Source organism: Schistocerca gregaria, chromosome 7, assembly GCF_023897955.1.
Source record: "Schistocerca gregaria isolate iqSchGreg1 chromosome 7, iqSchGreg1.2, whole genome shotgun sequence".
Classification (NCBI taxonomy): Eukaryota; Metazoa; Arthropoda; class Insecta; order Orthoptera; family Acrididae; genus Schistocerca; species Schistocerca gregaria.
Genome location: NC_064926.1, coordinates 514,787,969 through 514,814,752, shown reverse-complemented (window position 1 = coordinate 514,814,752; position 26,784 = coordinate 514,787,969). Strand labels below are relative to the sequence as shown.

At 40.8% G+C, this 26,784-nt stretch overlaps 1 protein-coding gene and 3 non-coding genes across 4 annotated transcripts in view; all 4 read left to right on the top strand.

Annotated features, from left to right (window-relative positions):
- LOC126281298 (uncharacterized) overlaps positions 1-25,386 on the top strand; it is a 57,114-nt gene extending 31,728 nt beyond the window's left edge. Inside the window, exons 3-6 of the mRNA XM_049980131.1 lie at positions 21,770-21,906; positions 22,960-23,024; positions 23,261-23,344; positions 25,226-25,386. Coding sequence (XP_049836088.1) covers positions 21,770-21,906; positions 22,960-23,024; positions 23,261-23,344; positions 25,226-25,347 — 408 coding nt within the window. The 3' untranslated portion in view covers positions 25,348-25,386. The remainder of the gene's footprint in view (positions 1-21,769; positions 21,907-22,959; positions 23,025-23,260; positions 23,345-25,225) is intronic.
- Trnas-cga (transfer RNA serine (anticodon CGA)) lies at positions 441-515 on the top strand. Its single transcript has one exon. It is a non-coding gene; the product is annotated as a tRNA-Ser (tRNA).
- Positions 741-815, top strand: Trnas-cga (transfer RNA serine (anticodon CGA)). Its single transcript has one exon. It is a non-coding gene; the product is annotated as a tRNA-Ser (tRNA).
- On the top strand, positions 1,041-1,115 carry Trnas-cga (transfer RNA serine (anticodon CGA)). Its single transcript has one exon. It is a non-coding gene; the product is annotated as a tRNA-Ser (tRNA).
- Positions 25,387-26,784: the final 1,398 nt, after the last annotated feature.

Below are 26,784 nucleotides of genomic sequence, written 5' to 3'. Positions count from 1 at the left end.
GCAAGCCGTTCCACAGGACTACATCCAGCATCTCTACGATCGTCTCCATGGGAGAAAAGCAGCCTGCATTGCTGCGAAAGGTGGATATACACTGTACTAGTGCCGACATTGTGTTTGCTCTGTTGCCTGTGTATATGTGCCTGTGATTCTGTCAGTGTGATCATGTGATGTATCTGACCCCAGGAATGTGTCAAAAAAGTTTCCCCTTCCTGGAACAATGAATTCACGGTGTTCTTATTTCAATTTCCAGGAGTGTATTAGTAATCTGCAAGTCTTCTCCCATTTTAGTCAATAGTTGCACGAGTAATCCTTCGGACGTACTATAGTGTTTGTTACTTGAGTGCTAGTTCTGCATGGTTCGCAGAAGAGCTTCTGTAAAGTTTGGAAGGTAGGAGACGGATACTGGCAGAAGTAAAGCTGTGAGTACCGGACGTGAGTCGTGCTTCGGTGGCTCAGTTGGTAGAGCACTTGCCCGCGAAAGGCAAAGGTCCCGAGTTCGAGTCTCGGTCGGGCACACAGTTTTAATCTGCCAGGAAGTTTCATATCAGCGCACACTCCGCTGCAGAGTGAAAATCTCATTCTGGAAACATCCCCCAGGCTGTGGCTAAGCCATGTCTCCGCAGTATCCTTTCTTTCAGGAGTGCTAGTTCTGCAAGGTTCGCAGAAGAGCTTCTGTAAAGTTTGGAAGGTAGGAGACGGATACTGGCAGAAGTAAAGCTGTGAGTACCGGACGTGAGTCGTGCTTCGGTGGCTCAGTTGGTAGAGCACTTGCCCGCGAAAGGCAAAGGTCCCGAGTTCGAGTCTCGGTCGGGCACACAGTTTTAATCTGCCAGGAAGTTTCATATCAGCGCACACTCCGCTGCAGAGTGAAAATCTCATTCTGGAAACATCCCCCAGGCTGTGGCTAAGCCATGTCTCCGCAGTATCCTTTCTTTCAGGAGTGCTAGTTCTGCAAGGTTCGCAGAAGAGCTTCTGTAAAGTTTGGAAGGTAGGAGACGGATACTGGCAGAAGTAAAGCTGTGAGTACCGGACGTGAGTCGTGCTTCGGTGGCTCAGTTGGTAGAGCACTTGCCCGCGAAAGGCAAAGGTCCCGAGTTCGAGTCTCGGTCGGGCACACAGTTTTAATCTGCCAGGAAGTTTCGTGTTTGTTACTTGTTGGCGTGAATAACCCGAATTGGTACAACAGCATTTATTCACAGTTGAGGTAACTGAGCACTTTAAAAAATAATTTGCACTGTTTGGCACACATGATTAGTTTTAATATGATTTTTTTTTATGTTAACAAAATTTTCCCTCGGTCCTTGGTAGAACAACATTATAATAAATGAAAAGCACCAGTTTGCTTTTGTTCTGCAATATTATTTTTATTGTGTTAACCGGTTTTCGGCTTACAAGGCCATCTTCAGCCATTTACTGAGTATTGTCACCAAAGAAGCTACAAAGTTTGCAAACAACATTTTACGAGAAGTAATACGTCTAGACTGAAGTAGAAAAATACAGTAAGCAACATCTTTGACAGTGTGTGTTGTGGTTGGCACGAGAGCCAACACCGTTTTTCTATAGGAGGCTGAAATGCACGCGTTTTAGCTCACGCAGGCCGGCGTGAGGTCTGGAACATGACAAGGGAATTAGAACTGAGAAAAACGGGCGTAGCTGGTGGAATACTTAACTTTAACCCATTAATGAAGAACATTGCTCTTCACGGTACATGATTTACAATATCAATAGAAAATGATCATGGCGCCTTGCTAGGTCGTAGCAAATAACGTAGCTGAAGGCTATGCTAACCATCGTCTCGGCAAATGAGAGCGTAGAAGTCAGTGAACCATCGCTAGCAAAGTCGGCTGTACAACTGGGGCGAGTGCTAGGAAGTCTCTCTAGACCTGCCATGTGGCGGCGCTCGGTCTGCAATCACTGATAGTGGCGACACGCGGGTGCGACGTGTACTAACGGACCGCGGCCGATTTAAAGGCTACCACTTAGCAAGTGTGGTGTCTGGCGGTGACAGCACAGTGTGCAAAGAAAAAGTAAAACATTGAACAGTAAATACCAAACACAGGCCAAACCCATTGACGAAATAGCTTTAACTAGAGTCAAAAGCGAACCACAGAAATATAAAGTTCTTATACGGCCATATTTAGGTATTATTTCCTGGAAAAGTACTCGATATTTCAAGGATATAAAATTATCCAGAAACACTAACAATCTAAACCGATTGTTGCGATACATATCTCATAAATCGAAGCAATTTCCGCAATCAGGAATCTACAAAATTAACTGTGATGAATGCCCAAAATTTTACATTGGACAAACAGGAAGAAAGTTTAGTATACTAATTAAAGAACACCCAACAATAGGCGACAATAACACATCCACATTTTCTGCACACTTAAGAAACACCAACCACAAAATACCTAATATAGATGGATCACTTCAAATGTTACATAAGCTATAAAAAGGAAAAGTCATGGATGTAATGGAAGAAATTGAAGTCTACATACATCTAAAAGATCAGTCAGACAAAGTTTTAAAGGAGCAAAAAGACCTGCGAAATGGGAAATTCCTAGACATCTTTCTACCAGTTCTAGGATGAAGCGTTACAGAAACATATAATGTAAAATTTTCGCTACACTTACTAGTAAATATGACTGTAATGCGAAACATCACGCAGCCATAAAGCAGATATTACTAGACTCTCATGGTTCTTAGTACTATTTCATTAGAATGCAGTAATAAATGTGATAAATAATATCTTTGTACCAACTGTTCTTCGCCGGCCGGTGTGGCCGAGCGGTTCTAGGCGCTTCAGTCTGGAACCGCGCGACCGCTACGGTCGCAGTTCGAATCCTGCCTCGGGGATGGGTGTGTGTGATGTCCATAGGTTAGTTAGATTTATGTAGTTCTAAGTTGTAGGGGACTGATGACCTCAGATGCTAAGTCCCATAGTGCTCATAGCCATTTTTGAACCAACTGTTCCAATATGACGTGCTCCTACAACAACAGAACAAATATTTACAAGTTATTTTAAAGAAATTACATACAGTAATATTTACAGCAATGCTGAACGATAAATAAATATAACTGACAACAAAAGCATATGCAGGTTAAGTAGCAAAATTCTGTAACATAATTATAGTCTTCCTAGCGTTAAGTACGTTATATATGAGAGCTTTGCAACAGCTTCTCGAAAGGAACGGGAGCTTAAAATAGCATGAACACCTCGAACTACTTTATGAGCATAACACGATGTCAAAGGAGCAACGATGTTTATGACAAACGCTGTTACCAAAACAATCATCCACAAAGTAAGTTATAATGCGCATAATATATTTATAGATATGACTTGATACTACATCGGAATCGCAAGTGTCACTAATGTTTCCAAAGTATATAACTTCAGTTTTAGATACTTGAAAATGGCCTAGGGCCATTCTACAATCATACAGGAAATAAAGAAAATAGCAGCGGAAGGCTTCAAGAAATCATTAAAAAAATTACCATATCTGATACCTCTTCAAATGTTTCTAATATCTCTCTCAGACATTAGCCTTCCGTAAGAGATTATCAAAAGCTTTATGCTCATTTCAATGCTTAGAAAAGTGATAGTTTTCTATCGTACTATTTTTTCTTCCACTTCAACCCAAGTCAGTTCGACGAGGGCATTCACGTGGCTGAGGAGTGCCATCGGAAGATTACTATGTGTTTTAAGTAGACCAAATAACGACCTACTTATAACGTTTTAGAACATTCATCAACACACCAACGGAAAGAAGTTGCTTCAACAAGAAGGAAAGAAAGTTAGTAGGCGTACTTCTACACCTTAAAGACAATGTCTATTCAGATTTCAGGTCAATCGCTTTTTTTAAGAGTGATAGTAGTAGCACCGCTACGAGGATATAAATTAGGTGTGTTCACAATACGTGCTGTGGCGGTCGTGAGTGTTACTTAAGCTTCAGATTGGACGTCGTGGGTATATGTTTGCCAAGAATGCCTTAAAGGCAACAAAGACGCTACTATCAACATCCCACTGAGTTTGAATGAGTTCATTTTATAGAGTTACGAGAAGTTAATATTCCTTCCGCGATATTGCAGAAAGACGTGACAAATATAGCCACTGTGTGTGATTGCTGAAAGCGGTGGTCATGAGAATGTGCAGTGGCAAGATGACCGGGCTCCGGATGGAGACGTGGCACTACCGAGAGGTCAGACCATCGTGTTCGGGTGGGGCACTGGGTCATCGCACTGCATCTGTAGCAGGAATCGGAGCAGCAGCTGACACCACAGTGACTCAACAAACTGTTATAAACCGGTTAGTTCAGGGACAATTCCGAGCCGGAGGCACTGTAGCGTGCATTCCACTGTACCCCATTTACCGCCATTTGCGACTTCAGTCGTGTAGGCGAGAGCTCATAGGAGGGCAGGTTGGAGGTATGTTGTGTTTTCTGTTGAAAGCTGCTTTCGCCACGGTGCCTTGTGTTGGACATTTGGAGGCCAGTTGAGGACCTGCAACCAACCTGCCTGCGTGCTAGACACACTGCACCTACATGTGGTAGTTACGGTCTGGCGTGCGATTTATTACGACAGCATGGGGACTCTCGTGGATATGCCACGCATCCTGACTATAAATTTGTACATCAGTCTGATGATTCGACCTGTTTTGCAGTCGTTCACGAACAGCGTTCAAGGTTTGTTTTTCAACATGATCGCGCTCCTCCACATAAAGCTCCCCAAAACGCTCTACAGAGTGTCGACATACTGCGTAGGCATGCTAGATCACCAGATATGTCTAACATCCGACGACAACTCTAGCGTCATCATCAAATGGCGTTAACTATTCGTGTATTGACTGACCATATGTAACAGGCATGGAACCTCATCCTATAGACTGAATACGTTACCTATACAACACAATGCATGTTCGTTTACATGCTTACATTCAACATTCAGTTTGTTAACGTAGCAGCATTTCACATTTTTAATGGTTTACCTTGCGCTCACATTAACCTGTTATCTTGAAATGTTAATTACTTAATTATGTTACCTAGACAAATGTATTCGCGAAATATCATTACCCCACGTTAATTATTTTCTGTTGATACCATTCTCTTCCTGTCAGTGACTATTATTTATCTCGAAATATATCTAGCATACGGTTCAAATGCAGTATTACCCATCCGCACATTACTGAAATAGTTTATATTTGCCTGATAGCGTTATCCAGGGTTTGCCATCGGGTTCGATGTTTAAATAATTGTTTCTTTACTGAATGCAAAGAAACAGTCACATACACACTTATTTTGCGAACAACAGCAGTCTTCGCATACAATCCAACAATATCAAATTAAAGACTCTACAGAAATCGATGGCTACAACAACTACTTTTATTTGAAGGGAATCTATTTAAAGGTACTGATGTCTGCATAACAAGTCTTAAGCCTCAACAGCTCTTCTGCTTATTGACTGTATTGTTTAGGTACGTATAAGTTGAGCTCATTCATTCTGTTGGTTGATTGACCTGTCTGGTGATGTAACTAGAACTCAAACAGTGCGATCAGTCCTCACGTAAACGACCCGCCGTTTGTTAGTGAGCAGTAACAGAGCTCAGATGCTCATTGGATTTCGATCAATAAGGAATTATGTATACAACAATTACTATACCTCTAAGAAGTTTACTTTCAAAGACGATTTGACAGTGCAAGCCGCAGGTTTCGGCCGAGTTTCCAATACATAATGTTCGTTTGGTTTATGCGAGTCATACCAGTACATGAAATTCGTACTTACTGATCACTGAACTGAAACTCGAGGGTACTCTTTATTCCTTTAAGTATACTTCCTTATATTGTCTTAGTTGTTTAGATCATAAATCTTCCTTTCACAGTCGTAAGTTACTCTTCCTTCTTTGAATGTGTTTAAATACGAAAATCTCAGTAATTGAAAATTACATCACGTGTGCCGATAATGATCCACGATTCCTTTTTTCACATACCAATAATACTCCCGCCTCCTCTGACATCTCATAAAGAAGTAGTTTAGTATCACTGTTTACTCCGCGACTTGTAGCAGCACGGAATACTCAAGCGCACGACACTGATTATTGGCCTTTTTACACAGTTGTATCACAAAACCACAGTCTCGGTCAGCGACCTGTCTTTTCCTCTCACACGTTACAAAAACTCCGTTCCACACACAGTCTCATGATACACCGTAATTAATGGTTTCTTGGCCGGGGTTAACATTAAAGCACATATTAATAGAGTACATATTTAATCAGTATTCCTCGGAGAGTAATAGTACCCTAGGTCAGTAGCCATTTAAAATTATTTGACTGAACTGGGATTTCGAGAAGAAGACAATATGGCTGAGATTTACAATTATAAATAACTACTTTCTCCTAAAATATAAGTCTATGAATAATTTCTTGTTGATTGTGATTCCTTTTCATCGTTCTCACAGAAGGTGTTTCTGCCATTAAAATCTTCCGGTAATGAATTTTTATGAATTACTACTGTTTCAATAAATCTATATTAATTAATTCATTATTAACAAATACAGGTCCTCCTAGTTATTCTAGTGCATGTACTTTTAAATCCTGCATGCGCTGAGGCAATCGCTCTTATACTTGTTGTAATAAAAATGATGCAGTATGATACATGCAGAGCATCAAATTTCGCATATAATGGTTCAGACTTATGAAGGACCCATGAATCCCGTGCCAATATGAACCGTGTTCTCCTATTTTGAACCAAACGACACTAGTGTTCCTTGGTACCTGTGACTGAGAATTTTATATATATGTTTGTACACGCAGTTAATTGGCGCTTCAGCACAATCCCACCATCAAGATAGGAGCAACGCCATATACAGCGTGGTCCACTGATCGTGACCGGGCCAAATATCTCACGAAATAAGCGTCAAACGAAAAAACTACAAAGAACGAAACTTGTCTAGCTTGAAGGGGGAAACGAGATGGCGCTATGGTTGGCCCGCAAGATGGCGTTGCCATAGGCAAAACGGATATCAACTGCATTTTTAAATAGGAACCCCCATTTTATTACATATTCATGTAGTAAGTAAATAAATATGAATGCTTTACTTGGACCACTTTTTTCGCTTGTGATATATGGCGCTGTAATAGTCACAAATATATAGCTCACAATTCTAGACGAACAGTTGGTAACAGGTAGGTTTTTTAAATTAAAATACAGAACGTAGGTACGTTTCAACATTTTACTTCGGTTGTTCCAATGTGATACATGTACCTTATCATTTCTGAGAACGCATGCTGTTACAGCGTGATTACCTGTAAATACCACATAAATGCAAAAAATGCTCAAAATGATGTTCGTCAACCTCAATGCATTTGGCAATACGTGTAACGACATTTGTCTCAACAGCGAGTAGTTCGCCTTCCGTAATGTTGGCACATGCATTGACAATGTGCTGATGCATGTTGTCAGTTGTTGTCGGCGGATCACGATAGCAAATATCCTTCAACTTTCCCCACAGAAAGAACTCTCGGGACGTCAGATTCGGTGGACGTGCGGGCCATGGTATGCTGCTTCGACGACCAATCCACCTGTCATTAAATATGCTATTCAATACCGCTTCAACCGCACGCGAGCTATGTGCCGGACATCCATCGTGTTGGAAGTACATCGCCACTCTGTCATGCAGTGAAACATCTTCTACTAACATCGGTAGAACATTACGTAGGAAATCAGCATACATTGAAAGATTTAGATTGCCATAGATAAAATGGGAGCCAATTATCCTTCCTCCCATAATGCAGCACCGTACATTAACCAACCAAGGTCGCTGATGTTCCACTTGTCACAGCCATCGTGTATTTTCCGTTGCCTAATAGCGCATATTATGTCGGTTTACGTTACCGCTGTTGGTGAATGACACTTCGTCGCTAAATAGAACGCGTGCAAAAAATCTGTCATCGTCCAGTAATTTCTCTTGTGCCCAGACGTTCAATGTCGTCGCCTTGGAATGCCTGATGCATAGAAATACGGTACGGGTGCAATCGATGTTGATGCAACATTCTCAACACCGACGTGTTTGAAGTTCCCGATTTTCCGTCAATTTGGCTGCTACTGATGAGTGGATTAGCCGTGACAGCAGCTAAGACACCTACTTCGGCATCAACATTTGTTGTAGACCGTGGTTGACGTTTCACATGTGGATGAACACTTCCTGTTTCCTTAAATAACGTAACTATCCGTCGAACGGTCCGGACACTTGGATGATGTCGTCTAGGATACCGAGCAGCATACATAGCACACTCCCGTTGGGCATTTTGGTCACAGTAGCCATACATCAACACGATATCGACCTTTTCCGCAATAGGTAAACAGTCCATTTCCACACGGGTAATGTACCACGAAGCAAATACCGTCCGCACTGGCGGAATGTTTCGTGATACCACGTACTTATACGTTTGTGACCATCACAGCGCCATCTATCACAACGCGAAAAAAGTGGTCCAACTGAAACTTTCATATTCCTTTACGTACTACACGAATGTGTAAAACAATTGGGGTTCCTATTTTTAAAAAAAAACGCAGTTGACTTCCATTTTACCTATGGCAGCGCTATGTAGCTGGCGAACCATAGCGCCATCTGGTTCCCCCCTTCAAGCTAGACGAGTTTCGTTGTCTGTAGTTTTTTCGTTTGATGCTTATTTCGTGAGATATTTGGCCCGGTAACTATCAATGGACCACCCTGTATATTTGACACACATTGTGATATTTATTAGCTTTTAAAAACGCCAGAAGCGATGTAGGTATCGCTGAGACAAGTAATTAATTATAAGACACGTTCTATATATGCATCTTCATCTAGGTACTTCGGATGTCACTGTAAGGTGCGTGGCGGAGGGAACCCTGCACCACTGCTAGTCATTTCCTTTCCTGTCCACTCGCAAATAGAGCGAGGGAAAAACGACTGTCTGTATGCCTCCGTATGACCCCTCATGTTTCGGGTCTTATATTCGTGGACATTAAGTGCCGTGTATGTTAGCGGCAGTAGAGTCGCTCGTCAGTCAATTTCAGATGCCAGTTCTCAAAATTTTCTCAATAGTCTTTTTCAGAATGAACGCTGCCTTCCCTCCAGGGATTCATATTTGACTTACAGAAGCATTTCTGCAACACTTACATATTCTTTCAACCTTCTTGTTAAGACATCTAGCAGCCCGCCTCTGAATTTCTTCTGTGTCTTTTTTCAATTCGATCTGGTACAGATCTCAAACTCTCGAGCAGTGATCAAAAACAGGTCGCGCCTGCGTCCTACATGCTGTTTCCTTCACAGATGAAACACTCTTTCCTAAAATTCTCCCAACACACCCGAGTCGACCATTCTCCATCCCTACCATAGTTCTCGCATTCGCGTTTCATTTCTTATCGCACTGCAGCGTTACGCCCAGATGTTTAAACGACGTGGCTGTGTCAAGCAGGATACTGTAACCGAACAAAACAGATTAACTCTTCATACTCATCGGAATTAACGTACATTTTTCCTTATTTAGAGTTAGCTCCCATTCACCACACCTACTAGAAAGTGTGTCTAAGTTATCTTGTATCTTCCTATAGTCACTCAACTTCGGCTCCTTGCCAAATACCACAGCATCATCAGCAAACAGCCGCATATTACTGCCCACACTGTCCGACATATTAAGTCGTAAATCTCGACAAATACCCCCGAAATAGGTGAGAATGGCTGAACATGTGAATTCACCAGACGACATACGTCTCCGCACGTGCAGCGGTTCTGCTTGTGCGTGATGCAGTAGCTGCATCACGGACAAACGATGCAGTAATTGCATTCGAACTTTCGCTGCAAATTTTGAACACCTGTTTTAAATTGAACACATTTAAACAGAAGTTTTTTTACAGAGATTATTTAGTGAACGAGAATTAGCTCAATTACTGATAACTGGGCAGTTCAGTAGCTGATATTCATTTATCTGTGACCCAATATGGTATGTTTTATGTTGTACTGCACTTTGCAATAAACCAGCGGAGAACGCAACACCTGTAAATAAAATAATAAATCAGCACGTTGCTGTTAACACATGTCGGTGTTGTGGTATTCGGTCCAGAGACTGGTTTGATGCAGCTCTCCATGCTCCTCTATCCTGTGCAAGTTTCTTCATCTCCCTGTACCTAGCCGGCCAGAGTGGCCGAGCGGTTCTAGGCGCTACAGTCTGCAATCGCGCCATCGCTACGGCCGCAGGTTCGAATCCTGCCTCGGGCATGGATTTGTGTGATGTCCTTAGGTTAGGTAGGTTTAAGTAGTTCTACGTTCTAGGGGACTGATGACCTCAGAAGTTAAGTCCCAAAGTGCTCACAGCCATTTTGAACCCAGTACCTCCCTCTACGGTTTTTACCCTCCACGCTGCCTCAGAATATGCCCTACCAACAGTTTCTCTTCTCTCCAATTCTATTCATTACCTCCTCATTACTCATGTGATCTACCCATCTTCTGTAGCACCGCATTTCGAATGCTTCTATTATCTTCTTGTCTCAAATATTTATCGTCCACGTTTCACTTCCACACATGGGTACACTCCATACAAATAGTCTCAGAAAAGACTTTCTGACACTTAAATCTATACTCGATGTTAACAAATTGCTCTTCTTCAGAAACGCTTTCTTTGCCATTGCCAGTCTACATTTTATATCCTCTCAACTTCGACCATCATCATTTATTTTTCTCCACAAGTAGCAAAACTCATTTACTACTTTCAGCGTCTCATTTCCTAATCTAATTCCCGCAGCATCACCCGATTTAAGTCGACTACATCCCATTATCCTCGTTTTGCTTTTGTTGATTATCGTCTTATATCCTCCTTTCAAGACACTGTTCATCCCGTTCAGCTGCTCTTCCAGGTCCCTGTATTTTACCCCTGCCACCTTCAGAATTTGAAAGAGAGTATACCAGTCAACATTGTCAAAAGCTGTCTCTGAGTCTACATATGCTAGGAACGTAGGTTTGCCTTTCCTTAATCTATTTTGTAAGATAAGTCGTAGGGTCAGTATTGCCTCCAGTGTTCCAACATTTCTACGGAATCCAAACTGTTGTTAGCCGAGGTCGGCTTCTACCGGTTTTTAAATTCGTCTGTAAAGAATTCGTGTTAGTATTTTGCAGCCTAGGCTTATTAAACTGATAGGTTATTTTCACATCTGTCAACACCTTCTTTCTTTGGGATTGGAATTATTATATTATTTTTGAAGTCTGAGGGTAGGTATTTCGCTTGTCGCATACATCTCGCTCACTAGATGGTAGAGTATTGTTTGGCCTGGCTCTCCCAAGGCTGTCAGTAGTTCTAATCGAATGTTGTCTACTCCCGGCGCCTTATTTCGAATTAGGTCTTTCAGTGCTCTGTCAAACTCTTCACGCAGTATCATATCTCCCATTTCATCTTCATCTACATTCTCTTCCATTTCCATAATAATGTCCTCAAGAACATCGCCCTTGTATAGACCCTCTATATACTCCTTCTACCTTTCTGCTTTCCCTTGTTTGCTTAGAACTGGGTTTCCATCTGAGCTCTTGATATTCATACAAGTGGTTATCTTTTCTCCAAATGTCTCTTTAATATTCCTGTAGGCAGTATCTGTCCTACCCCTAGTGATATGCTCCTCTACATTCTTACATCTGTCCTCTAGCCATCCCTGCTTAGCCATTTTGCACTTCCTGTAGATCTCATTTTTTAGACTTTTGTTTTCCTTTTTGCTTGATTCATTTACTGCATTTTTATATTTTCTCCTTTCATCAATTAAATTCAGTATCTCTTCTGTTACCCATGGATTTCTACTATCCCTCGTCATTTTAATATTTGATGCTCTACTACCTGCACTATTTCATCTCTCAAAGCTACCTATTCTTCTACTACAGAATTTCTTTCCCCCATTCTTGTCAATCGTTCCTTGATGGTCTCCCTGAAGGTCTCTACAACCTCGTGTTCTTTCAGTTTTAATCTACAGTTCACAACCAATTGATTGAGGTCAGAGTCCCCATCTGCCCCTGGAAATTTTTTACAGTTTAAAACCTGGTTCCTAAATCTCTGTCTTACCATTCTATAATCTATCTGAGACCTTCTAGTATCTCCAGGCCTTCTTCCATGCATACAACCTTCTTTCATGATTCTTGAACCAAACGTTTGCTATGATTAAGTTATGGTCTGTGCGATATTCTGCCAGGCGGCTTTCTCTTTCATTCCTTACTCCCATTCCATATACACCTGCTACATTTCCTTCTCTTCCTTTTCCTACTATTCAATCCCAGTCACACACGACTATTAAATTTTCATATTCCTTCACTATCTGAATAATTTTATTTTATCTCATCATACATTTCGTCAATCTCTTCGTCATCTGCGGAGCTAATTGGCATATAAACTTGTACTATTGTGGTAATCGTTGGCTTCGTATCTATCTTGACCATAATAATTCGTTCACTATGCTGTTTGTAGTAGCTTACCCGCATTCCTATTTTCTTATTCATTATTAAACCTACTCATGCTTTACTCCTATTTGATTTTGTATTTATAACCCCGTATTCACATGACCAGATGTCTTGTTCCTCCCGCCACCGAACTTCACTAACTTTAACCTATACATTTCCCTTTTTAAATTTTCTAACCTACCTGCCCGATTAAGGGATCTGACATTCCACGCTCAGATCCGTAGAACACCAGTTTTCTTTCTTCTGATAACAACGTCCTCGTGAGTAGGCCCCGCCCGAAGATCCGAATGGTATTTTACCTTCGGATTATTTTACCCAAGAGGACGCCATCATCATTTAACCATACAGTGAAGCTGCATGTCCTCGGTAAAAATTACGGTTTTAGTTTCCCCTTGCTTTCATCCGTTCACAGTCCCAGTACAGCAAGGCCGTTTTGGTTAATGTTACAAGGCCAGATCAGTCAATCATTCAGACAGTTGCCCTTGCAACTACTGAAAAGGCTGCTGCCCCTCTTCAGGAACCAGACGTTTGTCTTGCCTCTCAGCAGATATCCCTCCGTTGTGGTTGCACCTACGTTACGGCATATGTATCGCTGAGGCACGCAAGCCTCCCCACCAACGGCCAGGTCCATTGTTCATGGGGAGAGGGGGGGGGGAGGGGTGTTAACACATAAATCTTAACGCGTAAATATGTAAAATAATGCAAAAATACTGCTTTTAAGGCGCAAGAATCGAACCATGAGCCTGTCACGGTGACGTCGCACACTTGGGCCACTAGCCACACTGACGCGGATATTTTATTTGTTTTGGGATGGTCAGGTGCAACAAACCGATAGGCTCTATCGGTACATAGAGTTACATCGCGTTATGACATCCCTTTTTTATTTGTTATCCATTGAAGAGAATGGTTGTAGCTTCATCATAAGTTGAATTGAGCAGTAGCTATATTTTTATTTCTTGATGGTGACTAGTTTCGGATACGCGAGACCGTTTCCTGACCATCCGTGTACTAAGTGTGACAAACAGGCGACAGCTCATGTACAGTAACTGCCACTGCAGCAATCAAAGCGGCATCCTGTCGAATTAACAACACATAATAAGTCCACGTAGGATAGGTCCATCTTACTTGGTGTAATTTGCTGTTGTTATGTTCGCCCAATGCAGCTTTTATTACTGCAAAGGCAGTCCCTGTACATGGGCTGAAGCCTGTTTGTCATACATACAGCACGGATTGTTTGTACAGGACAGGGGTCCGAATCTAGTCACCGTCAAGGAATAAATAATAGCTACTGCTAAATGAAAATTATGACAAAGTTACAACCATTTGTTTCAAACTTGTTAAGACAATTTGCAGACCTGTTTTTCACCTGCAGCACGCTACAAGTTCGTAACTTTGTCATCTATTTTTAGGGTATTTGCCAACATTTGTGGCCCCACATGTCTCAGCGTTATCTACGGCGCTTCGTAAATTTTTGACCGTGTGGTCAAGAGTCACGAAGTCACATGCACCCCATCGCTAGCCAGCTGCCATGATTGTTGAATTTTGACATACAGTCGAAACGGCATGAAATGACGCATGTTATTTTTTTTTACCTTATTGGCACTCACCGTAGAGGATCTCAGATCCCTGACAGATTTTAAAACAAACAATTGTGGATAAAACTTCTAAACTGTTTCACATTGTGAGAAAGGACCCTACAAAACGAAACTCATGCACTTATTTCCAACTGACTGTCATTCGCTTTCACAATCACATTATCTCACACGCCTTAATACAATTGGGAAAGAGTGAGACGTGCTTCTTCAGGTATTAAAGCAGAAGTAAAATGACAAAGGAGCTAACAGTACTGTACAGGGATATGTGTATGGCTGATCACTTGCGAAAAACATAGCTGAGGCAGTCACCCTGTTAACACAATGGAATGATGCACCCGTAAGTGTCATCTCAGAGCCACTGTAGATGCCGGAGGTGGCAGCTCTAAGTAGGAAACTTCGCACCCTATTCAGTATCACATCATCTACAAATTTAATTATGTATTTTTCTATTGTAACATTTCGTTATTGGGTATCCTTCCTGATGCTGTTTCATAGGCGGCAGTTTACGTTGTGCGCAGTATAATACTTTACTTTAACTTATTACTCGGAGTCATTCCAGTGTACGGGAGTCCACCTGTTATTGACCTTAAACGTGCACTTGAACTAATAACCAGCAAAGACTACAAATAACTAAAATTATAATACAACATTGGGCCGGAAAATGTACTTACGAGACTATTTACTACGAGTGAATTGCATTACGTTTGCTACAAAGTAATTTATAAATGCTAAGTTCAGTGATAAGTTAAGCATCACTGGACTTCCCGTAAAGCAAAACAGGCGATTACAGAATCACTTTATGACGGGGGCGTTCGCTGCCCTTTCGAGTAGCAATAGGCGCCCTTGGTGTGTCACATCGAATCGCACAGCGGCTTGGATCCTCGGTGCTACCAACGAACCGTATTTATTTTAGCTTTGTAGTAGCTGACAGAATGAGGCACCATTCCTTAATCGCGATCTCTCCGATCTAGTTTTCTTTCTGGGTGACCTGCATTCTGGCTGGTTTGATTGCCTCTCCTGTGTCAGTAACTCTTCCTTGATACTGGTTGAGCCTGTACCAACACGACAACATATCGATAAGTTAGCTCAGAGGCCATAGCGCTGCTTGACTTTTACTGTTTGCCTTTCTGTACTTTCAAAGTTCAGATAGCGATGAACATCTAACATTCTTATCTATCTCATTACTACTGACACACAGAACTGAATAACACTTCGAGAAACATTACATCATAATATGCTGTAACCTACATAAGTCCCAAAACGTTACATAATGTGCATTCTCGAGACAACAGTTGTCTTTGGACCTGATTAATTGCAAAGTCCTAGCAGACGATCTACATATCAATTTAACAATGTAGAAACACTGCACCCTGAACTTTCGCGGGTGCACCTGATTTCGCATCTGGTGAACCATTACGTTCCAACAAATGGTAGACGTACACAGCTGTCATGGAGCAAAAAGACACACTGAACTTCGCTGTGTGCCTGTCTTTACCCTTGTGAACCACAGTATTTGAACAAAAGAGGTGTACTCAATTACGATACAAACAATAACACCGTTACCTCAGTACGTGTGCCCGGTTGCAAGGCTATTGAAGAGTCCGTTTCCAAAACATAGGGGTTGTAATCAGTTACCATCGAGTAAAACAGCACCAGAAACGTCAGTAGAGGTGGATGCTTCATGTATGGTGAACAAAGAGGTTTCAAGAAACAGTGGATGTACCATATAAGCATGGGACATCACAGCAAAATGATCTTCTGTACACGCACCCTACTTCTAAGCCAGTGGAACATGAGACTCCAAGAAACTTCGGACCTACCGAGTAGCTACAGACGTGAACAGCATCCTGAGTTTCTGTTCTGGAGTTGGCTTCAGATTTGGGGAGCCAAGCGATTCCAAGACATGCGTGACGTACACAATTCGTCATCCAGGAAAACAGGACCTCTGAACACTAATACCTGCACCTTTCTTCTATTATGGTGATTTCTGAGATCCCAGTGGATAGAATACCACAAAAATCTGAATTTCTATGTGTGGCCGTTCCTTCAGATATGCTGAAACTCAAGTTTCCAATAAGTGGGTGCCATATACTACTACCTTGGAGGAACACAAGCACCCTAAACTACAATACATTTACACCGCTTCAGATATGGAGAAGCACCAAGTCCCATTAACGTAGGACATACACAGATACTAAGTCGGATGATATTACACACAATTCCTGTACATGTGCTTAGGATCTGATGGACCCGTAGGTTCCAAGAAATGGGGGACGTATGCCATTACCACGTAGTAATACTGGAACCCTCAGCTTCATTACCTGTCCTTGACTTCAGATTTGGTGAACAGCAAGATTCCAAGATACGGGCAATTACCATTGGGCAACATAGCACCCTGACTTAAGTACGACCATTTAGCTTCGGCTCTGAGCAACCGTGAGGTTGCCATCTGGGAACACAGCACAGATAGCTTCAATATGTATGCCTGGCTTCAGATGGGGGCAATCTTCAGAATCCAAGAAACAATTGATGTACCAAATGGTCTTAGTAGAACGCAGCGCGCTGTACTTTAGTACATGATCCAATACATATACAGCTCTATCTCGACATTTAACAAACTTTGACATGCAGAATGAATGGAATGATGAAATCATGAGCAATGTACTTGATGTAATGTAAAGGAGTAACACCGATTTTACAAACAATAAGGTTCAGTGTCGATGCAGAGATACAATTACTTCAAAAATCCATACCTCCACTGTTTATCTAAGATCACATGCAGTGTGCATCTCAGACCATCCTACCTTATATCAAACAAACCTGGTTCTGACTGTGAACAGTCTGTCCCGTTACGATCCGCTAGAACTGTGCCACTGTAAGAAAATCGCAATAATTGCCGAATACTGGAAAGGAAAGCCACTACAATATCAAATGTTTCCACGAACCTTATTGCAGTAAGTCACTTCTTCGACACAGTCTTCTGCTTACTTGAGACAGAACGAATATCAGTTAACAGCAACAATATTTCAAATTTCAATATTTCTGTTCTGTTTAAGCTCGGCTGGTTGGGCTTGCTAAAGTCTGAAAATCATCTAGCATCGTGTTCTCTGAGGATGCTATCCAGGATAAGCAGACGGAACGGTAGTTACTGTAAAATGCCCTACAAAACGTCCCAATTATCGTCAAATAGGAATCAACAGATATCTGTTAATATGAAGCGAGATATGAAATATAACTAAATACACTCATAATTCCTGTGTAGTGAATAGATTTTTTTCCTTCAATAAAAACTTCGTTACTTAGAAAAACTACATCGATTATAGTTCAAACTGCATATATTTTACTAATTTTCATTTATGTAAGAAACACTATTCAAATGTATTTTATCATTGGCACTTGAAATTAATCGACGTGCCTTGTGACTCGCTTTCGTATTAGACTTTCACATGTGCCAAAAATAAGAAAGCTCCCAGATGTGTCACATGTCGTTGTTTGTTCAGCAGATTAGCATCTGGTTCTACGTATTAAGAAGTAATTAAGTATCACTTTGTCTACTGCTTTCACAGTGTACATAGGTGCCTCTGATACAAGTTCGGTCCCAGGCAGCCTTGAACAGAATCGTATTTAAGGGAGACGCAGTCCCTGGTTGTCATACAACGACAACCCACACGGAACAGCCGTAAGTAATCAAACATCTAACACATACTCCTCCGATTTTTGAAAAAAGTTGCATTTACTGTGCCCTCTGTAGAAAGTGAATATTAACTACTAATTAGAAACAGGGGGTTACCTGTTATTTAGAAGAGTAAACTCCAACAATCTATAACTATTTACCGTGTGATAGTTAATGTTTGCGAAGTAGAAAATTTCACAACTATAGTTAATGTTTGCAAAGTAGAAAATTTCACAACTAGTAAATCCCACTGCCGACTATTTAAGGAATCGAGCTCCTACTAATAAATTGTCGTATCTCCTGAACCACAAGTCGCATAATGATAGCACATGTCACCTACTTTGCTTGGTACATGTGGATACCATCTGCAGAATGTGTTGCGAGTAAAGGTAGTGACAAAGAAGTAAAAAACTAAAACGTCATGTTTGAGGCTGCCGTTTTAGCACACCAGTGGCGGAAATGTGGAACTCAATAAGTGTTCCGATATCACAGATACTGGATGAATGTCGTCTGGGTAATCTACACACCGTCTGTTATCTCGGGTAGAGACATATACACATTTTATAACTTTTTATTTGACTCAGGCAGTTAAGCCCTTAATGCAAGATTATTCCTCTCAATAGTAGATTATGACTGCGTATTAAATTTTTTATTTCGGCCAAAAAGCTAGGATGCCCCTTGAAGTTCCCCTGGAAGCAGTTGGATAGTCAAACTCTCCACTTGGATTGAGCACCACTTGAACCATTTAGCAATATAGTTATAGTAATAACAACGTACGTTAACTAACCAGCACAAGTATGTGACGTGTATTAGGTGTCTCCGAAACATGTTCAATAGAGTGGGAGCCGGTTTCTTCCAGGATATTTGCTTTGGAGATTTAAAATAATTCTAGTTGCAGACGAAATATGTAAAATAAAATTATTAACAGAAAAACACATTACAACGACTAATCACAATACATTCAGCATATTAAAATGGAAATTAGAAAAAAGCAAGAATTACTCTAAGTAAGCAGTCTAGTTATTTTCCCCCGATACACATTGTTAAACTAAGGAACGGTGTTCAAGCACATATATTCCGTAATCGCAATCAATAAACGTCTGGTCATGGAAACGTCTGAGGAGGCTGTTCCCTTTTCTTTATGTGAGTCCATAGCATATTAACACTGTTGTTTTAGGAGAACAATGTTGGACAAGAATTCATCCAACTATGCGTTTGAAAAATTCGATGGGCTACAGATGAAGCGAATGAGCCTGACAGGAAGGTGACAGACAGTGTTCTTCAACGCAGACGTGCACTGTGTTCATGAAGTGTGATTGGTCGTTTTCTGGGCGTGTGGAATCAATGTGCGTGGACAGAACCTCGTGGAATAAAACCTCGCTGATCAGGCCGTTTTCAGGACGTTGGAACTGAGACCTACTGTTACATCAGTTATATCAATAACGTCACACTTCATTGAAGTTCTCTGTTCCATCTATGAATGCAGACTGTGAGGTTAGCGTTTACTGTTGTAGTGTCTAATCAATACCATTGTTTCATGAAACAAGGAGCTGGGCTCAATGACACTGGTATAAAATGATATAATCAAAATGCATTCAGAAAACATTAAACTCCAGTGTGATGAAGATGTCGTAACTAATGAATACAGTGTCAAACTGGTACTCAGAACCAGCATTTCTGAACGCCTGCATCTGATTTCATTTCATCTCATTACACATTCACTGATTTCAACTTAAGTGACTGCATTTATTTCATTTCAACGAAATTAATTTAATTTATTGGTATTTCTAATCCAGGAAAAACCACAATTCTCTACAACAACTTTTTCCTAGGTGCTGGAATTGTTACATAACCACTGTGAGAAACTCTGGTTGCCGCTTACGAAGTGTCACTGATAAGTAAGATCTTATTCTAAGACGGATGAATACTCATATAGCATAACAGTTAAGATTGCTGCTCGTAAAACGCGATACATCTAGGTTTAGACCAGCCACGACGTATACCCTCCAGGACGCATTGAAATGTATCGAATTCTGTAATAGAAATTGTTGCTTCTCTTAAGCCAACGAGAGCATTTAACGAGTCTGCAGGGTTTGTAGTATGTGGGCAGTGGACAGTTGTGCAATGACTTTAGTACCTTCCGTCCACCCCTCAGCAATGGGCTTTGCACTGTCGACGGAGAAAGCTCCACAACCAGTACTACAGTTCAGTGTCTATCCGTCTTACATATGACGAAATCGGACGTGGGTCTGTGGGTAAGAATGGGATGTTCCAGTACCCGCTCTGAACACCATAATGTGTCCAGTGCTACCATAGACTCAGAATGCCATCTGAAACCTCTTTGCTAAAGACGTAGTGACTGATGTTTACCAGCGTACTGCCTCTTCTCAAGTTCATTTTGCAGCTCGCTACTGATTTAGCAGGGAGTTCCCTTGTCGCAGAAAAGACGGCACTACTTTAATTCCGTGTTGACCTTCTTAATCTTTAATCACTTGTTGTGTGAACATATTATCTATGTCCTTACAGTATGGATTTATTCGAGACGTAATTTGTTGACATTCCAATCATCATAAACTCTAATATTTGGCCGGCCTCGGTGGTCGTGCAGTTCCAGGCGCTGCAGGCGGAACCACGAGACTGCTACGGTCGCAGGTTCGAATCCTGCCTCGGGCATGGTTGTGTGTGATGTCCTTAGGTTAGTTAGGTTTAAGTAGTTCTAAGTTCTAGGGGACTGATGACCTAAGATGTTAAGTCCCATAGTGCTCAAAGCCAATTGAACCATCTAATGTTTGTTTTTACCTGGAGCAACGAACAGCTTCTTTTGCTACATAACGACAAATGCTAAAATTACAACATACACGGAATGATTCAGCTACCCCTACCCATGTAATCCGTAACGCATTGAATATCACGTGCCAGTTTTCATATTCTTTTGCTCGCTACGTTCAAACTATTAGTCCTACATCCAAGAAGACAGGACCTTTTTGTAGAAACGTGAGTGTACTTATACGAAAAAGGGATACGTTTTCGCTAGATACCGAAATTTTCGATTTATTAGGGAAATACGTACAAAAGTGGTGTTCGAACACAGTTTATTTTTAGTAACTCAAAAACTGTGCCTTCCAGCGGAAGCTTATCAGAAGGCAAAATTTAGCTGCATTAAATTTCCTAAAAAAATGTGTTGCTCAATTTTTCCGCAGGAATAACAGTTTGCGCGTAGGAAGTGAGAGAATAAGAGTGTCTCGAGTGTACTTTTTGAAGGCATTGTGGCTTTCATAAAACCCATAGGTAGGGACAGCTGAATCACCACACTTATCTTATATTCCATCAATTTCTATAAACAGTGTCATCTTTGACGACAGATGTTTTCGCTGCTACTCCTGGTGTTGCCGTTGCTGGCAAAGGGTGCTTCCACAGAGAGTGTGGGCTGTGTACTGCCAGCTGCCTCCACTGAGACGTTCTACATGACTACCGTAAGTTAACAGCAGCAGCAGAGAAAGGGTATCGTACAAACTTACATATATTGTACTTATGAATACTTTACATCTTGTTAAAAGCAGTCTTTTAGTGTCTTTAGGGCAGGAGGAAATAAGATTCGTAGTTAACGTGTAACAGTAGAAAAGTAATTGCCCTAAATTAGGGTAACGTATTCTGAGAGATCTTCCCCGTAATAGAACTAACTAAAACCTTAAGGCAGAAACTTCCTGAATTCACAGCAATTTGTTACTCAAATTACGATTTTCTTTATGTATATGATACTCTAAACAGAGACAGTGTAACGTATACCTCAGCCTTGCTGTAATGTTACATATGTATATATACTTCAGTTGTATTGGCGTAGTTAAATCATTCCCCATTTTTGTCTGTTGAGTTTTGTTTTAACCTCTAGTCAACTTGCGGTGAAGCTTATTTTAGTCTTTAACATTAAGTTTCACTGAATCAGCGGTTAAACCCTCCAATTTGTACACTAGACTATTTATCGTCACATGCTGTGAACACTGTACTTACAAACTCCGCTGTGGAACCATAGGAGGAGAAGCCGTGGTACCAGCAGTACCAGTACCAGGTACCCGGCCTGTTTGACCTGGGCTGCGTCACGTACGTCCAGTCTCCTGGGGAGAGCGACACCGAGATGTACCTCACTGGCAACTTCAGCAAAGCGCCTCTGTAAGTCACTAGGTTACCCTGCTGTAGGTTAAATATCGTGTGTACGCTGGTTACAATGCTTGGATTCTGTTGGATCACGGTAAATAAGGGACAATTAACCTCTTTTCTTGGGAGAGCTTCATTCGTTAGTGACGGAAAATAATGCTTTCCACTGGAAGCAAGGGAGATACAAATCTATACCAATGTAAATAATTTCTGTGACACTGGAGATATTGAACCACATGTTGATACTTATTCCTTCAACGTAATAAAATCATTTTCAATAAAAAAGGGTTTTAGTCGTTACCGAGATATACATCTACCCTGACGGATTGGACAAATATTATTGTTACTTGATGAATGTCATACTTTCAAAACAGTCCACATACTTTGTAGTAGCAGCGATGTAGTACAGTTATAATATGTCAGGAAGTTCCAGTTTGTATATTAAAATTTTTAATCTGTCAGAAATTTTCAGTCTGGGTATTTATTTTTCTAGTTCTCTCAGCGGTTTGAAGTTATATTGTAAGGAATATGCTGCTATTTTCAAGTTAAACGTCAGAAATAAGAAAGAGGCAATCCTTTCATAAGGGAATTGCGTATTAATATTTAACATGCTTTCGGTTTTTCAGCTCTCGTCATTATGTTTCTATGGAACAACCTGCACTGCAAGTAGTTCTGGTTAGGGAAAGGATGACACTTATGACTTACGAAGTATACTTTGCTAGAGCGTCTACTGCTTCCATTGCCTCCGGAATATGTCTAAAATATTCCGAATTATGTGAAGTCTTGAGAGAGCCAATTGGTCTTCTCCCGGAATTTTCAATTTTTACACCTGTAACGCAGCTGCTTGGAAAAACTTCGTAAACACACTATAACCATCATACAGAAAGAAATGCAACACGGGTTGTGTGCAGCACTGGCTGGAGCGACTTCGGAAATCGTTAGTGCTGATTTCAATGTAAAGGCTGCATCCTAGAAACATTCCCAGATTTTAGCACAGCGATGTCAGTAAATACGCATGAGCATGGTAGAAACATTCCACTAACTTGTTCTGTTCTTTCTTTTTTTCAGCTTTCCTCTGAACAGCTATGTGTCTGTCACTGGAAACAAGCTGGACAAGGTCTATGAAGGCGTATGTAAGTGCAAATTCATACTTCCAAAAATGTAAGCTAGTTTTCTCACAGACGTGTAGAGGCATATTTTTGTTGATAGCAGAGGGCACACTCATTACTCTTACACCGGAACAAACTAATTTTTCTTTACCTTATTCCTCTGGAGGAGCTAGACATAGATGTCGCAGTAAACAGTAATTCTAACTGGCACGATCTGTACACATGTGTATGAGTTGATAAATATTTTCCTCTTTTTCCAGGGGAATCTCTACTGAGCGGACCATATAATGTAGTGTACTCGCACGAGGATTTCATCATGGACCACTACTGCTTTCTGGGATATGGTTAGTCTCTTGCATCTACTTCCTCTAACAACCTCTGCAATATTTTGTGCGTCATGAACGAGCTATGACAATAGTTTCTCATTTCGGTGTGTGAGGGTGAAGTGAAAAAAATATTGCTGCAGTGATTCTGTGTCCGTCTCACTACTCAATGTTTTAAGTTGTATTTGCAATAGAATTTTCTATCGTCTACCGTACATTTTTCTCAGCTTCATAAAGGTGAACACTACCAAAAAACAAGTCCTTGAACTTATATGTGTGTGTGTTACAAAAAGGTACGGCCAAAATCAGGAAACATTCCTCACACACAAAGAAAGAAAATATGTCATGTGGACATGTGTCCGGAGACGCTTACTTTCCACGGTAGAGCTCATTTTATTACTTCTCTTCAAATCACATTGATCATAGAATGGAAACACACAGCAACAGGACGTACCAGCGTGAATTCAAACACTTTGTTACAGGAAATGTCCAAAATGTCCTCCGTTAGCGCGGATACATGGATCCACTCTCCGTCGTATGGAATCCCTGATGCGCTGATGCAGCTCTGGATAATGGCGTATTTTATCACAGCCGTCTACAATACGAGCACGAAGAGTCTCTACATTTGGTACCGGGGTTGCGTAGACAAGAGCTTTCAAATGCCCCCATAAATCAAAGGCATGAGGGTTGAGGTCAGGACAGCGTGGAGGCCATGGAATTGGTCGGCCTCTACCAATCCATCGGTCACCGAATCTGTTGTTGAGAAGTGTACGAACACTTCGACTGAAATGTGCAGGAGCTCCATCGTGCATGTACCACATGATGTGTCGAACTTGTAAAGGCACATGTTCTAGCAGCACAGATAGAGTATCGCGTATGAAATCACGATAACGTGCTCCATTGAGCGTAGGTGGAAGAACATGGGGCCCAATCAAGACATCACCAACAATGCCTGCCCAAACGTTCACAGAAAATCTGTCGCATGTCAACACAAGCACCGAAGTCAACATCACCGTCCTTCAATTGGGCCAACTGGCGGTGAATCGAGAACGCACAGTACATACTGACGTAACTAAAATGAGCTCTAACATGGAAATTAAGCGATTCCGGACACATGTCCACATAACATCTTTTCTTTATTTGTGTGTGAGGAATGTTTCCTGAAAGTTTGTCCGTATCTTTTTGTACCACCATACATATATTTTTTCCCATGATGAGCCAAACTGTGCATTATTTTCATTGCCTGCTGAAGTTATCCCCATTTAAGCTTAGTATAGTAGTAACACTATTTCCAGTTGTGGCACATACACGGCAGGAAGCGTCTCTTGTCTTATGATTTTGTTGATACTGTCATGCCACATTCGGTATTGTTCTTCCGAGCAGTTTCGCTGACGGAGACGAGCAGTGGAAAGAGTATGGACACTCTTCTGCTAGCGTGCTGGTTCAAATCAACATCCTGCCATTCATATTATTAGATCACCCTAAATATCTTAAATGAAATTCTGGGAATAATTAATTTGAAACAGACTCTGCCGATTACGTTTCCATTTCTTCCCCTGTCCGTGCTTATGCTCGGACTCTAATAAACTTCTCGTCAACAAGAAGTTAAAATTTAAGTTCTACTTTTTACCTTCCAAGCCTATTTTCAGTTAATGATTTCTAACTTCCACAGACGTTGTGGTATAATTTAGCTGAAATATTGGAAAGCATTATTGTGTAATTTTAGTGTATTCTACCCGGCATTAACACCAGTCTGCAATCTTATTCATTAAATTCAGTTGTTGTCAGGAAATCTACGATAATCTGCAGCATTTGCATATTCTGTAAAGATTCATGATACTTTTAATCCTGTCCGACAATTCGCAAGTGCAAAATTGCATAACGCGAACGTTTATGTTACAGAAATGGCTCAAATCTTCACAACTGTCAAGGAACCTAGCGACGAGTTGATGGAGCTGATATGGGAAGTCGTCAGTAATCACACTGAAGTGGACAAGTCTAAATTTAAGAAAGTGGTCTGTTAATGCTGTACTTCTGATAAATAAATGTTAATGTAGCACATATTGAAACATTCTTTCTTTCTCATCCTAATGTCAAAATCCATTTATCCCAGCAACAACAAATTAATAATGTTAAATTAAAAGTACGATTCCGTATCGTTTAAAGTATATTATTAAATATAATTTCTGGCTTAACATTTTTCAGTCTAGTATGTAGAAAGACGTTAAAACAAATGGCATCCAGAAGAGTGTATAGAAAAATTACTTTTACATACAGATAGAATGTATGTACATCAAAACGAACAACGTAAGATAGGGAGCTTTATGTAAGAAATGTGTTAATATATCTTTTTAGTACGTTATTATTTCCATGTCGCTAGCCTTACTAGCCTTGTACGTACGGTCCCATCTGAGAAGCTTGCGTATTACAAACCTGCTGATACAATGTGAAGTGATGTACCCTCATTGGGATAACTTTCGAAGTTGTATTTCATAATATACAAATCTACGGTCAAGTGCAACAGTTTCTTCCCAACTAACGTGCTTTCTGATTCAGTCAACAAATGTTGACCTGTGGCAATTGTAATAAAATGTCATCAGCAATGAGATATGTTGAACATGTACTTCATAGCGTTGTCATTTCTCTTTCTCCTACCATTCCGAGACTTAGGTACATACTGAAGAAACAACGATTTTACGATTCTCCAGGTAATCAGTAAATCATCCTCCCCTCACACCGCTGGTTTCTGGTGACAGTGTGGTAGAAAAAATCACCGACAAAACCGGTGGCAATATCATCCATCTCTCTTACCAACTGGCTACCTTAATATATTAAAGAAATGATTATGCACTTTTTAATTACTTTTCTTTCTTTTTAATGACTCACTTTCTTACTTCACTTATTTTCTGTTTAAACATGTTGTCCTCCTTGTATCACATAACTAACATCCTAGGAAAAGGAAAACTGTTTTGAATTATGCAGACTGGTAAAAAGTATTTTGAATGCACCTTAAACAATTATTACTTATTAAGGCATGTAACAGATTTAGAGCGCTACCACCTCTCATTTACATGCTTCCAAGCAACGAACGTCGGGACAGTATGTGGCCTGTAATGATACCTTTGAAAGGGAAACTAACGAATATGGCATTTGTAGCCTCAGAGAAAACTTTTAAAAAAGTTGACTGGATTTCACTCTCAGAGATGCCTAAGAGATAAGACTCAGGGAGCTAAAGGTTATTTACAACTTGTACAGTACCGGACGGTGGTTATCATCGTCGGAGTACGTAAAAGGGAAGAAATAAATGAGAAGGCAATAAGACAGAGCTGTAGCCTGTCCCCTTTGTTATTTAGTCTGTACAAAGAGAAATCTGAAAAGGAAGCCAACGAAAAATTTTGAGGCAGAAGGGAGAAAAAGTTTTGATGACTGCCAAGGACTCTTTAATACTGTCAAGGGCAACA